This window comes from Venturia canescens, chromosome 2 (assembly GCF_019457755.1).
Source record: "Venturia canescens isolate UGA chromosome 2, ASM1945775v1, whole genome shotgun sequence".
NCBI classification, from domain to species: domain Eukaryota; kingdom Metazoa; phylum Arthropoda; class Insecta; order Hymenoptera; family Ichneumonidae; genus Venturia; species Venturia canescens.
The window spans coordinates 10076004-10091482 of record NC_057422.1 but is presented as its reverse complement, the minus strand read 5'-3'; the positions used below and the strand labels follow the sequence as shown (position 1 = coordinate 10091482).

Sequence of the window (15479 nt, the reverse complement as noted above, 5' to 3'; positions counted from 1 at the left end):
ACAATTGGCCTCGAGAACATCCTCGAAGGCATTTGCGAGTGCCTGGAAACGAGGAAGGACACGACGAGGAACCTCGAGAACGCAACCGAGTCCAGCCAGCCAGAAGAATCGTCACCGACACTCGATCCCGTTGCCGAGTTTTTCGAGAAGATGAGACTCGTCGAGTGTCCCACCGGCTCGTATATCTTGCCGGAATTACCTGGCATCGGGCCTCCCGTGAGCCCTGAAACGGTTACAGCGGTTGCTCTCTGGTTGACGGAATGTTCACGACGCCAAGAAGGCCAAGTTGGACCGCGGAACTTGAGGCACTTTATGTGCCCGAACCTCGACGGCAATTTTCGTTAGGAGGGCTGCATTCGGAACAAACTTTCGTCATCAATTTGAAACCCAAGTTTTCCTCACAGGCGAAAAACTCTTTTTCATTCAGTTTGTTAACTTGCTTGTGATTGCAAAACGCCCCTAATTCAATTCACTCGTTCTCCCAATATCATTGTTATTGTTTAATAAATATTTAACTTTTGCTATAACTGCGTTATTCCTGCTCCATCTCCGTGCTAATTATACCGAAAATAATTCAATATTCACGTTAGAAAAATAAGACTGAGAAATTTCGACAATTTGAAGAACATTCATAAACTTCAGAACGTTGGACAAACCTTGAATGGAATTGTAAAATCTTGTGAAAATCAAGATATATTCGTACGAAAAAGGTGACCCAAATGCAAGAATACTTTCTTACATTTTCTCCAAAAATAAATGCAAATTACGGAAACTAACGAAGCTTCGTTCCGATCGATTAATTCCCGAATACGTAAATTCGGTAATATTCCGTAATATTCGGTTCAGTGTTCAGTCAGCGCCGAGTAACGTTATTTTCAATCGTGACGTTTTCGATCGGGGCTCGAGGGATTGAGATTTTCCTTCTTCTTGAGTGTCGCTTTGACGTCAATTACCATGAGGTACGGAGCGCATGTACGGAAAAGCGTATGTTAAATTAGGCCATCCTTCGAGCTCGATAAACCCATTTTATCCGACGCGACGTCACGGGAGTTCAGACTTTTTTCGTCTCTTTTGAACTTTGAACCACTCCGTACACGTTTCTCTTTTTTCATAATAAAAAAAAAAAAAATGCTTCGGAAACTCGGCAGAGACTTTTCTTCGATGCATGGATAATGCTTAACTTTTTTTTCTTTCTTTTGTTTTTTCAACCTTTATTCCAACGAGAAAGTTCACTCAAGTTGCTCGTCAATGACTATACAACTCGGGCACTAGAGACATCTTCGCTCGAATATTCTCATCACAGACGCCAGAGCAAGCCAAGCAAACTAACAGATCACATATAGACGTTAATTATAGTGGAGCAAATTTAGCATCCAATCCAAATTTGCATCAATTTCACGCGTATACACACCGATTGGGTATCGTGGCGAGCCCCGCGCACAACGCGCGTCTCTTCGGATCTCCGAGCCTCTGTTTCAATGGCCTGAAACCAGAGCAGCTATACAAATAGGATAACTATTTATACTGGCGGATACTCGCCCGCGTTTGAAGATGTTGCCATTGTTTTTCGTTTTCTGTTACGTGACGGAGAAAAGTTGGTGGGATAAATTTTTACTGATTCCACTGAGTTTTAGTCGGATCTAGAAAGGGCGAGGAACAAAATGAAATTGGTTAATCCAATTAGAAATTTGGTTGATTCAGAAGCTTCTTTTGTTGACTCAAATATTTCTTGGTACGACGAAAACTTTGTTGAATCCGCGATAGTGTTTTCCAAGAAGGAAATCCAATTTGGTTGCCACCGTTTGTTTATCCAACATTTAATAAATTCGTCAATCAGGCTATTTTATTTCAGTGTAAACGACGCGCGCGTCTCTGCGTTTAGTATTTTCTTGATTTGATTTCACGAGGCTCAAATTTCGGCATCTTCGACATCGACCATCTCTGCTTAATCGCTTAATAGTTTTTTCCACTTTAGTACGTTCGTACAAAAGTCTCGACCATCGATCGAATGCTTTTCAATGATGGTTGCGCGGAAAAAATGCTGAATTTGAACGTTGGAGTCTCGGAAAATCCTTTAACAGCAAATCCAATGAGCAGCTTATCGATAAAGAGAGATCTGAATAGAGAGTTTTGGAAAAGAAATATCTTTTGAAAACCCGATAAGATCGAGCGAGAATAAACTTCGTTTTTATTCCCGGGATGCGGAAGAATTGATCGAGAAACTTTTGATTTCAACGTGTATAACAACGAGAAAAGGTTGAATCCGAAAAAGTATTCGCGGTGAGCTCGCAAACCACAATCGATGCGCAGCTTTCAAATTTTACTTACTCCGCACGTACTTCAAAATAGCTGAGGCTTTGAGAGTCCATAAAAAAGGATTAGATTCCTCGAATTGCGCGCGCAGTGGATAACATTTCTCGAAGCCTTTTAGAGCGAACTTGAGGATCGGAGGAGCATGAGAATGCGATACACTGCGTACTGCATCTAACGAATATCCGGATCTGATCGCGAGTGATACGGCCGCACGTATCGCGTAATAAAAAGCTGAAAAACGCTGTTCCTCTAATACAAAAAATTTCATTTGATCGTACGATATTCGAAGGAAAGCGAGTTCACATAATATTTGAATTGAAAATAAAAATGAGAGTTTCTCATGTTCCAAACGCGCCCGGGAACAAAAACGAAGTTGTCGACACGCTGAAGTTCGCAGCGTTGAAGTCCAACGAATTCGGCGAAAAAAAACATTCGTAATTCACCAATTTTTTATTCCACGAATCATTGGTGCAGACTGAAAAACTGCGAATTCGATAGGGAACAAAATTAAAAAATTGCTAGAACGGTTGGAGAGTTTTTTTACATCATTTCGTTGGACTCCAACCCTGCAAACTTCAACATCATTAAATTAACGAAAGAAAACGCAGTAAGCCGCGTCGCAGCGAATCTATTACACAAGAACGGATCGAATCCAACGGTTACGTCGATAATCCCAATCCCCTTGAAGCTACGAGAAAAGGATAGAAGCGCATATTTTGCATTGACGAAATCGACGACCGCGCATGAAGGGTACAGCAAATACGAAACTTGTTTCAGTTTTCAAGCTTTCACGGCCCTGTTATAAAAGTTCACGAGCTCTTATAAGCATTTGAGGCTTCCGGTTGGATACCGTGATGCGTTTCGTGCAGTGTGCTGAAGCCTTACACGATATAGTGCCCCTGAAAACTTGAAATTTTCATAAAAGTACAAACCTTTTAGAGAAATTTGAACTTGACGAATGAAGCTTCGATAAGTTTCTGATGGTTATCATCGGACTCGTGGTCTCAAGAGGCTGTTTAACTTCAGACGATTCTGGAGTCTATTTCAACGAGAATATCAAACACCCAGCGACGAGAGAGCAGCAGCCGTTAATGTATGAATCGAGGACATGAGAAATTTTCGTTCTCGTTAAAGTTTTATTTGGGTAATTCTTTCAGGTGGGACCGATAACGTCGATAAAGTACGCTTGCCGACGATCAATTTTACATTCCACCGAATTATTGAAGCTTCGAATTATAGAGCTGTCTGAGCTAGTTACGCGGGCCAATGAAACATTGCTTCAATAATTGAAGCGGAAATGTCGTGACACACATTGGTGATTTGCAAGAGGCGCGTTGTGAGCATTGGAGGCATCGATGGGTTTCGAAAATACGAGAAAAATAAATAAAACACACAATCACTGAGTGAACAAAATTCACTGATTCGACGAAATCTCCTCTGTCGCATCAAAAAATCGTGTCGAACACGCAAACGAAATTTGTCGACTCAACAAGCTCTTCTGGTCCAACGGTGTTTCCGCCGTCATGAAAAAAGGCATTTGGCCCAACCTGCGAAGTCCTTCGAACCGTCAAAACTGTCGATGATCCAACGGAAAACTCGGTTGAACCAACGCCACAAAACCGAGCGAAAAGGGCTGATGAATTGTTTTGGAAATCGCATGAAAACTCAGCATCGCAGTGAACGAAAATAAAGAGAGACGGTTGAAAAAAGAAAAGCGAAGAGAGGCTCTCGGTGTTCCGAGGGCTTAATATTTCACACCCCCGGCTCCTGTGACGTGAACAACTAGACGTTGATGATGTATATTCCCACTTACGTTGCATAAAGTAAGAGTAACGTCGCCCGACGTGCGATTTTCTCTCCTTCCTCCTCCCCCGTGCACGCTGTCGGCTTGAAGAAATAATGTTTATACGCGCGCGGTACCGCGGCGAGCGAGAGGGACGGAGAGGGCAACGAGCGAGACCTCGTTTCACGATGAATTTCTGCAGGATATCTGCGACCTATGGATCCTCTGCAAACTTGCGGCTTTACTTCCGGTGTGTCGAGCCAGGACGGGGCTTGCGCACGAGCCAGACTGTGTACTATGTACACACTAGATACGACCTAATCTGCTCAGACCGCGTTCATCCGTGCGAATGAAATTCAAGATTATTTCGTGGCATGACATTATGAGTAACTATTGCGCAATAAGTTGAATTATATTCGAGGAGAATAACGAGAAATAGGTCAAGATTATTCGGACGATTGGTCGAATATGGAGTATCATCGGCTCACGAAATTCGAGACTTGGCAAGAAAAGAGCCCCGAAAACCGCAAATTCAAGCAAAATTATAAGTAGACCGGCTCGGAGCTTTAAACAAACTCTACTAAAAGTTATATGAAATCATGCAAAATCCACTCAAGTTCCCATTGAGTGTTCCCCGAGTGTACAGATGCGAAACTTTTTCATATCCGGACCAACTCCAGGTTATTTACAGACACGTCGAGCTTAGCTCAACCCTTACGAAAAGTTACGAGTTTTAATCAAGCAGAAAGTTCTCGATCATCCCTCTTATAAATTACTCAATAAAATGGTACTTAATCCCTCGTCTGCGGCGGACAAAAAGCGTTTGCACTTGGCTCGAGGTGCCCGCGCAGCAAGAATGGAAAAAATGTTTCTTCGCGATGAAAAAATGTGAGCGGAGAAAGTGATTGGAATGAGAATTGAATGAATTTCTCGTCAGTCATAAGATTTTCAATAATTTGAGCACATTTTTAAGGTTTTCACCTACATTGACGTTCGCGCACGACACAGCAGAATAGTATGACTATACGGTGGATGGTTTACAAAGGTTTGGGAGTGATAATCGATCCATAGTGTGGCTTCTGCTTCCTTTCGGGCTTGCTCGCGAGGCCGTAAACGCGATTCCTGCTGCGCGCGTACAACAAGAGGGGGCAGGGCACAGGGAGACGACCAGTAGTTTCGTCGCCTCGTTCAATTTATCGACGCGTACGATAGTCCGCCGCCACATGCCCGCCTCCCCCTCGGCGTGCCTCTGTTCTCCGTCGGAACTTCCGGCGGTGCGCGCTTGATTCTTCAGGTCAAAAGCGACAAGCTTGCCTGCGGGCCTTTCGAGCGAACGAGAACGTGCTGCGGCGAGGGGGGGAAAAACAAAGCGTAGCAACGTACCCCGAGTGCTCTGGAATCGATGTTTATAATGGGAACTCGAGGCTGAGCATAAGTCGGATGAATCCAACGTTCTCGGGATCACCCATTCGCGATTTCGCTTCTCTTTCGCACTCACGACGAAATTTTGCAATGGATCTTGACGATGCAATTAGGAGAGAGACCTCCGCAGCTTTGGCTTTCAATGAAAACCGACGAATGAATTCAATGACTTCGATTGGGGCTCCTGTCGTCGTAGCTGTTTGGATAAAACGCTGAAAAGATGAGAGACACAAAATCCGAGCCGGGACGTCCGAATTGCTGAACCAATCGTAGCTCTCATCGAATGGGAAAAATTTATTCGGCATTTTGTACTTGAACTTTTCGTTGCGCGTGCTTTCATTTATCATCGGTGAATGGAATTCATCTCAGCCTCATTTCCAAAGAAATTGGAGAAATATTTGCTCGTAGAGTGATGAGGGATACTCGAAGCACTCGTAACACGGCTGGCTTTCCATAGTCGGAGTATTTGGCACGCTAAAAACAGATGTTCGGGCGTAAAGTAAACGCTTGCGACTTATGAAAGCTTCATCGCACGTTGACGTCCTGTAAACGCTCTGAGTTTTCGACGCTCGTACCGAAAATCAAACGTTTTTCGAATCCCTCGGCGTTCACTCGTTTCATATGGAAATACGACGGGATGACTCTATCAAACCCTTTCCCTCGCGCTTCGGCTTCCGAGTCTCGGGGTGCAAGGATTTAATATACCGATGCGCATCGGAGGACTTTGAATTCTGAATAGCAAAGAATAATTACACCGCCGCGGTTCCATTGACGTCCGCGGAATGCGTCTCGTGCAAAGATTTTCCCTCCGCGCGAACATGCACGAGCGTACGCTGACGTATTATTAGTCCGCGGAGAATTTTTATTCATACGCGCGTATCTGCTCCCGCCGCCCGCTCTCCTCTCATTTCCTATTTTCTCAGTTCTCATCTCGCGATTCAACGCTGCGGCGACGGAGTGCCGCGACGTTGAGTCGTTACATACACACGCTCCGTTTCAAATGTGTGAGATTGTGTCACGGCTGCCTCCGGAATGAATCATGGAATGTCGCATGTTGTAACGTGCTCGCGCGCACGACTCCCCGATTGCTCGGAAGAGGAAATTACGCGCACGTGACAGCTGACGGCCTGATTTTATCCGAAAACCAACCTTAAACGAAAAAACGCGCGGTAACCTCTTTTTTGACGTCTGAAAAAGACGGAATGAGCTTGCCGATCGTTCGCTCAAATTTTCTTGTTTTCCTTCTCAAAATACAAGGCGCACCGGCGGGAAATAAGCAGCGAAGTTTGAGACATTTTTATCGCCATCAATTTCGCTTCCACTTTTACATCGGCAGGATCGCTGGATCGGGACTCGAGGTTGGACAACCCAACTCTTGTAACTCGAGAGCTCGCTTCCGACGACTTCGCTCCATAGAAATATGACGACGGGACATATACTTCGAACGAAGCGAATTACGCTGAAACAATGATGTAAGAAGGTCGGAACTTGCGTCGATTTCGAGTGGCAATTTTCTTGCAACTCCGCTGGCGAGGAGGCGAAACTTCAAATTGATTTTGTTCGCTAATTCATAATTAACGGTGATCACACCGAGCCAGGAGGAACACGCTCGATGGGAGGTTCGTTAGATATTCAGAGATTATCCGCCGGCAAAAAGATGCCGTCGAGAGACAAGTTCATCCGCTGCGGCTACTTTTTCTGGAGAATCCTGCTCTCGTGTTCGGCAGCCACCGAGCGGAATTGCATAAATTAAATGCAGCAAGAAAAATTCGGTAAATAAAAACACCGAAACAAAGACTTCTATATCGCATTGTTATCCTCATACAATGCTCGTTGGAAAAAGCTCATTTTGAAAAAGAAAAACGAACGAAGCCTCGGGAGAGGTATGGGAACGAGTCATTGAGGATGCGGAGCATGTAAAAACGCTTGTGCACTTTTAATCGCACGATTAAAAAAGGCGAACGACGCGCAATGAGATAATTTCTCGTTTTCTCGGGTTATCTATTTCTCACTGATAACAGCGTTGTCGGTAGAACACAAGTGCATAAAATAATCTTGGAAATACGATCATAATTTATCCAATTACACTCGAGCAACGTGCCTCTGATTATGGCCAGTGATACAAGAGTATATAAGAACGGAAACAGCTGAGTAGCCTCAGTGTCGTCAGGCATTGTTGGGAAGAGGAACGAAAAAAGTGCTTCACTTCTTCCCCAAAGTATTTTCCTCACAAGCATTCAATCGAAATCCAATTTTTGGACTTTTACGTTACCAATCGCTCCAACAATGATTCTCCACCGCCTGCTCATCCGGATTTTGTCCGTGGCGTTCGGAGCTTGCGCGTGTTGGAGCATTAAAATTCATCCAAACCTGGGGACAGATCCGGCAGGAAATGAAAAAGTGGAATCCGAGGGAGAACCTTTCGCTTTAATCTTCCCAGGTAAGATTGAGACACCGTGAAATCGAGAAACTTCGTAAAGTTGCCAATGCGACCGGAGAAAACGAGCGTGAAATCGCTACCAAAGATTCCTAATTCCGAAGTCTCCATGACGTTGAACTCGATTGAGTTTTTGAAAGTTTAAATTGTGAGCGGAACTGAATTATCATTTCCAACGATAAAATTATCATTTTAACGTGAATGGAGCGCTTCCCCGAGTAAATAGATTTAAGGACGTTATTTTAATCTGTTACCGGCGAAATCCGTTCCGCTGAACACAGGAACAAAGTGGTGCGGCAGCGGTAACATCGCCGAAAATCCCGACGACCTGGGCCACTTCGCTGCTACGGATGCCTGTTGCCGTGACCACGACCAATGCGATGATATTATCGAAGCAATGCAAACTAAGCACAACCTCACGAATCCCGGCACTTTCACCAGGTCATAAATAACAAGCCACTTCCTCTCGAGTTGTACGGTATCGCTTCTCGAAATAACAAACCATCCGATAAATACGGAGCTTTGGTAGTCCTCGGGGTGGTCATAGGCAGAGCAGTTCAATTAATTTAAGGGGGACAGGCTCGAATTCCGTCGCGGTTTAAACTCACGCGAAAGGAAGATCGATCGTATGAATAGAATGACGATGAAATTGATCTTCTCGGCTCGATTCCTCGTTTTTATTTAGTTTTTTCAAAGTCTCGATACCCACGACCGAGCGAATGATCGTTTTCGTTGATAATTGCCTTGCCACGGATCGAACTCAACACAGCTACAGAAGATTATTCTTCTGGAAATGTTTTGATATCGGTCAGAGATAGGAGTATTTTCACTGTGAAAAGTAGAATATAGTTGAGACAGAGCCCCGCGTATAGAGCTCCGAATGGAACACAATAGCGTGGAAACACATTTCTTCTGGAGTCTCCGCGCAGCTCGACACCCTCTTTCGTTCATCCACAAGATAAGGCGAAAGGAAAGATTGAAAAATTGATCGAATTTACGTCTGATTGATCGCAGGGTGCACTGCTCGTGCGATGAAAAGTTTTACGACTGCCTGCACAGATCGGAGGACAAGGCAGGCGTACAGATAGGCACCGTATACTTCGATCTGTTGAACACGAAGTGCTTTCGCAACGACTACCCCATTCTTGGCTGCAAGCGACACACGAAGTAAGTTTTTTATCCCCGTCCCTCCGGAGCTCAGGCGAGTTTCCTTTTTCCCCGACACAATATGAACGTCCAAAGAAAACAAAAGGGGAAAGGCGGAGCGCAGACTGAGAGTCAATAGACTAGAGGACGCGCCGAATTATTGAAGATGCGAGTGCAAAATTCGTTGGAGGGAAAGAGGAGAAGAGACTGGAACGAAGCATTTTGCTCCTCTCCTTTTCCTGGATACTCCTCGGCCTCTTTTTTTCGTTTTTTATAAATATCAACATCGATATGACGCGTGTATCGAATGACGTCTGTGTGTACAGCTACCCCGAACGTTGTCTCGAGTACGAGCTGGACGAAAGCCAACCGAAGATCTACCAATGGTTCGACGTCCCTTTTTACTGATTGCCACCATCGTCGTAGCAACTTACGAAGAAGCGAGAAGAGTTGCAGGGAGGATTCATAGAACTCGGGATGCAGTAATTTGCGTTTTTACCGACTAAATTCCACCGGGAATCGCGATTATGTACGCACACGCCTTTGGAGTTTGATGTATCGGCAAGCAAATGCGATGCTCGTTGTCGCATTTTTATCATTTATCATTTCATGCACTATTTACGATCGTCTTTACGTTTGACTATGTATCGCAAAGTATTATCCTTCAGTATTAAACTAAAATAAACTTTCCCTGGGGCTCTTGTGATGAAATAAAGGTCTTTCGAGTCATCCGATGGATTAATCAATCGAGATTGGGGTAATCAAGATCGATTGCGACGGAAGCATAATCTAAAAACTGGGAACCGAGAGTTCTGCGAAAGTTTTTTTATTATTAATTCCGAGCAATTGCGTCGAAAATGAAAAGCTCGTGGGTCTCTGTACACGGTAGAAAAGTTTTCTCGCATCCTAAAGTGGCTTGAAAAAGTACGAGGTGAAAATTATTCTGAATCGAAACGAAAAACTTTTGCGAGCAAAAGACTTGAGCTCTTCGCAAAATATGAAATTGGAATTTCGATCACGACATCAACGACTCATGAAGTATAAACTGACTGAAAAACAGGGAACGGAGGCGTCGCGTTCGACGTAAAATTGCTGAAGAAACGCGTTAAAAAAAATTCCTTATCTATAGTGAATCAGTCGTTTCGAGATCGATGGCTGATCGAGCTCGCTGTGTATTCGCTTTATTTTCATTGCTCTGCTCGATCTTTTGGTCCATCCTTTTTAGATTTTAATGAAATAAGAAGCTCGGAGAAAACAACTCGATCGTTCCAACGTTTTCAGTTCGTTTTTCTTCGAGTTTGAGTCGTTCGAACTCAAACTCGAAGATTCATATTTCGAATATCTGGAATATTACACGTCTCTGCCCTCCTCCCTCTCGGAGAGAATGAGGTGAAACTTTTATTTCCCTCGAAAGATTCAGCATGCTCGAGACAAACGCGTGTGTTCGCCTGCTCGTGTTATCGCTTTCGCACAGTGCGGAAATCGATTACACCAACTGCTTCTGCTCGACATTTGTTGCCCAGCCCCTACGTACATTTGACCTTAAGATAATTTATTGCCCCATTTTATATCTGTGAGTGCTAGGAACGCGGTTCGGGTTACTCAGCTTCGGGTTTTATGGCTGCGAGCCTGTTGCTTTAGCGGCCATCTTGGATGGGGGATAAGTGAAATTTGACGAAATGAATTGGCCGCCTCTAACTTCGGGTTAAAAACGGTGCTAATGACAATGTAGAAAATTTGATTCTTTACAATATTGGAAATGAACGTTTTTCAATAGGACAAAGTTTCATGAAATTGACCCAGAAGATGGGGTGAAGTGGAACGAAATAATTCGGATCTGGAATCCCGTCGAACTCGAGAACGTTCAGTAGAAAGTGGCACCTCGTGCTGAAACGCCGAATCGACGACTTGAACTATTTAAAGTTGTATCGCGTTCGCCTGTATATCGTCGCATTCTCGTAGAACGCGCATTGTTGCCACTGCGACACAATCGAGAACTGCCGAGAACCGGGGATTCGAAATTATAATCAGGTTACATTTCCTGCTGGCATAAGCTCCGCGCAATATTAATCTCAGAAAAAAACTCCAGTTCGGAAGACAATGCATTCCCCTGCTGGATTGTTCATCTCTATACGAGTGAGCTTAAAATGGAACAAAATGGAGTACGCGATAGCTGTGCACTCCGACTCCTCGCAGAACCGAGTCGGAAGTTATTTATTTGAAAAGTCTAATATCCGACGTAGCAGCTCCCACGATTTCGTTCTTTTTATTTTCATCACAAATTCCAAGAATATTCAACTTATTTGCATTCCGATCCCGATAAAGAGTTAAATAATCTTCAGCAAATCGTATCATCGCGTATAAATCGTATCAAGCGTGTATACGAATATCTCATCGACGTAATTATCCATTTATCGTAAAACATGATATCCCATTGAATCATTTTGATTATTTAAAGTATTAAATAACCACCAAATTTCGCAATAACGTCACGACGAATACTTCCAGTAAAATAAATAAGTAGGATTGAATATTGTCTGCGAGTGTAAAATATGTTCAGCGTTAGGACCATTGAATCATTTTGATTATTTAAAGTATTAAATAACCACCAAATTTCGCAATAACGTCACGACGAATACTTCCAGTAAAATAAATAAGTAGGATTGAATATTGTCTGCGAGTGTAAAATATATGTTCAGCGTTAGGACGTTTCACAAATCACTGAATAATGAAACTTGACGAGAAAATGTAAATCGGGTGGGATCTTTGTGTGTTCGCAGATGTAGCAACATCCGTCGAGGTTCATTTCGAGAACAAGGATGGCGGTTTTTTTCTCAAGCATACGCCGAAGCAGTATTTTCCATCGAGATCGGATCCGCAATCATCGATCGGGTCAGGGTCCGGGCAAATGCCTGCGATGCCAGGAGACGTGATGAGTTCGTCGCCATCGGTGATCGTGCCGCCGCCAGGATCGTTGTTGTCGGTCGACAAATTCACGGTATTTCAAACGAGCGAGCCGGCCTCGGTGAGGGCGACCTACGGGCCATTCAGCACGAAACAGACAGTGCCAGCGCGGTACATCGTGCCAGATCCTTTGGAGGCTTTGCCAGGACCGGAAATGCGTAGAAACGTGAGCGCGTCGTCGAGCGCTGCTCTGATGGACGCCCAGGAGTTGGGAGCGCGTCATCTTGACATGTCAGCTCATTTGGTCGGCTCGAACATACCCAGAGATTCGCCGGTGCTGAGAGTCCTCTTCCACGCTGGTAGCGAGGCCGGTGGCCGGCGTCAACTTCTCCTGGCGAGACATCAACGCGTTTGCGTTCTGTTGCACGCTTCCTTGCCAGGAAAAAATCCCTTGACGGCGACCTGCAGTCCTGACGGCGAGGATGGGGTCTGCCTGGCACAAATCACGATACCAGCCGATTGGTGGGCGCCGTTACCAGCACCCGACGCCTCGGGGAAAGTGAAGATTGCGAAAACCCCGCCGAGATTAGTTCAAGTCGCATATTCCGTTCTCGAGCCAAGAACGATCGCGATGGCGGAAGGAGAGCCTCTAGCTGATGCTTCTGGCAACGGCTCCAGAATGCAAAGTCAAGTCGACGGCTCATCCGTTGGTGGATGTCGGCCCAGAGTTCAAATTCAACCCGAAACCCCACTCGGCAATATTCCACTCGCTCCAAATCGATCCGAATACAAAGAACTTCGCGCTGATGACTCGTTGACGCTTCTCGTACCTCATGGACCTCTTTATCCGAGGTCCCGACTCCACGTGCCGGCATTTCTTTATTCCCAAACTCTTCCATCGTCGGCCGGCACCTCCTCTCAGCGACATACTGCTCCTGGAACTTCCATTTCTACGGTTATTCTCAGGTAGGTGCGTCTTTGCTTTCTGTCTTCTAGCCTCGTCGCCTCTTCGCTAAATTCCATTATTTCCCAAAAATAAACACTCGCCGATGCGTGGAATCGTGTCATTCGAGAATTCATATCTCACGTGCATATCTATAATTGTGTCGGGCCGGTGACTCATCAAATTGGCTCTATGAAAAATTTTTCTCCTCACACGTAGCTCGCTCGCTAACCTCTTCTTTTATCGATTCACCCGCCTCGTGTTATTACCTTGATGGAATCCTATTTCTAGAACCCGGGCATCACCTTTCATTTATGGATGTGCTCTTGTGACGCACTACAATTTCTTTTACCAACTACCTTGTACCTTTTTCCTCCCTCTCCCCCTCTCAGATTACCTAAGATATTATTTTCGGATTTACTCGGTCAAATAACAGTCGATAAACGTCTTTGTCTATCATTTCGGTGATGAAACTGAGAAAAAAACACATCCATTACTGTGATTAAACTCATACGAGCTGACGTCTCAAATGAAGAGTATGGACCTAACCGCACTTCAAATTTTCGAAATCAAATTTCTCTGTCAGCCCACCCAGGGCGATGCCAAAAATGGGCTGACATTTTTATTATTTCGATCGCGTACGAACGGTGTGGAAAAATTTCACTTTCAAAAATAGCAGCTGTTTCTCTCGTACTCACGGTTTTTAAGTCTCGTACTCGTGGCCTTTGAAGTTCAAACTGTGAAATAGTAGAGTAAGTGCAGCTAATTTGGGGTAGCATATTATACACGTTTTTTTGTATTCCAAATTAGCTTCCTTTCCTCTACTTTTTTCTGACCTATCACCAGTTTTATTTGTTTTTGAGTATACAAAGATCGGCCTGTGGAGTTATTTCCTATTCCTAGGTATTAAATATCCCAAGTTTCGAAATTATTTACTCAAAAATGGCTCAATGAAATGGATTAAAAATTGGAGAGGCTATAGAAAATGTATTCAAAATTTTATTCTAAAAGTTTCATTAAGCTATTCCCATTTTTCTCAAGCTGATGTTCCTCCTTGAATGAATTTTTCATCAGCATTGCTCGAATAAATGACACAGCAACAGGGATTTATCATTGAAACCTAACGATTATTAGAAAAATGAAAAATCTCGCGCGTGCCTCAACGTGCTTCAATTATTCAATAAATTATCGTATTCGACGGATCCGAATTTAGGGATGAAATCTCTGAAAAATTCAACATGACATATCCGAAAAGGTCGACGCAAATACCAAAAGTCACTCGACTTCTTCATGAAAAGTTTGTCGTCTCGGTAGTAATAAATTGAAAACTTCGAAGCTGTTAACTATCTGTCCAATATCGCTGCTGAGAAAATGACAAAAATATGTCACTATGAACTCCGACGAGCAGATGGAAAATGCAACTAGATTTTCGGAATATGAGATATTTTTGCGTTCGCCGTATTCTGACAGTAAGATATTTTCGTTCCTTTTTCACTGAGAGTGCCGGTTTGCTCCCCGGAATCGAATAACCGATAAGAGCGAATTTTTGTCTCGATAAGTGTTGCCAGAAATATACCGAGGGTAGTAAAATTACAATATTTCTGTAAGTGAAAGCACATTATTTGTCTTCGCTTTGCCAAGAATGTATATGAGAATAGTCATAACGATTTTTGTCGAACCAGTTTTATTTACAAATCTTCTCATTTGGGGAATCCCAATTTGAATGTTCGTGCGGTAATTCAGGGCTGAAATTCAATTTTTTCATTCGAAAGCCCAAAAATTCTTACAGTTCAGAATAACGGTGTGGTCTGATTCGTTTCAAAGGATTGGAATCGCCTTCACGAATTAAAATCTCGTGTAAGCACAAGCTTCAGACGAAATTTTTACCGAGTTCCAAAGCCCAACGCGTCGAAGGATCGTTAACATTTTTCATGGAGAATGTTGAACGAGTGATAAGAACGTGAATGAAATCTCTCGTGGATCCTCAAATAGTGTAGGATGAATTTTACAAAATGGCGTATTTCGGCTGCTCGGCACTGTGTCGACCTACGAGATGATATTGATTTCATTCGAAATGGAACAAATTGGCGACAGGCTGCGTGAATAAGGCCAAGGAATTCGAGTCGATTGCGTGCTTCCTGAATTTAAGAATCTTAAGAAGTCGAAACGAATGAAATTCACAACGAATTACATAGTTTTTTAAAATTGATTATAAAATGAATGAAAAATCGTTGAATCTGTCAACGGTAAAATGTGCCATTTGGGTCACTGATACTCAAGAGCAAACGGACCAAGCGAATTAACATTTTTCTTTATGTTCTCTGTAGAGCTAAGGTCAAGTCGGAAGTGCGAATTTTAGACGCAGCGCCAAGCAGTCCTCACTGGATACTCAAGTCGGAAATAAATGTAAAAAACACAGCAGCTACATTCACGTTGAAACGACGGGAAAATTCGCCGCGGTTGCCAAACGCGTAAGTATAAGAAGACGCGATGACATACTGCGGCGCCCCATTGTACGATCAGTCTGGCTT

General features: G+C 43.8%; 1 protein-coding gene across 2 annotated transcripts in view; it reads left to right on the top strand.

The window, feature by feature from the left end:
* The window catches only part of dtn (transmembrane protein 132C dtn), a 59730-nt gene that overhangs the window by 25152 nt on the left and 19099 nt on the right, over positions 1-15479 (top strand). The window contains exons 1-3 of one of the 2 annotated variants that reach the window (XM_043413196.1): positions 7691-7958; positions 11882-12971; positions 15276-15419. In XM_043413196.1, coding sequence (XP_043269131.1) covers positions 7805-7958; positions 11882-12971; positions 15276-15419 — 1388 coding nt within the window. In that variant the 5' untranslated portion in view covers positions 7691-7804. Of the gene's footprint in view, positions 1-7690; positions 7959-11881; positions 12972-15275; positions 15420-15479 lie in introns of those variants that run through there. The other variant, XM_043413195.1, reaches the window with a different exon arrangement.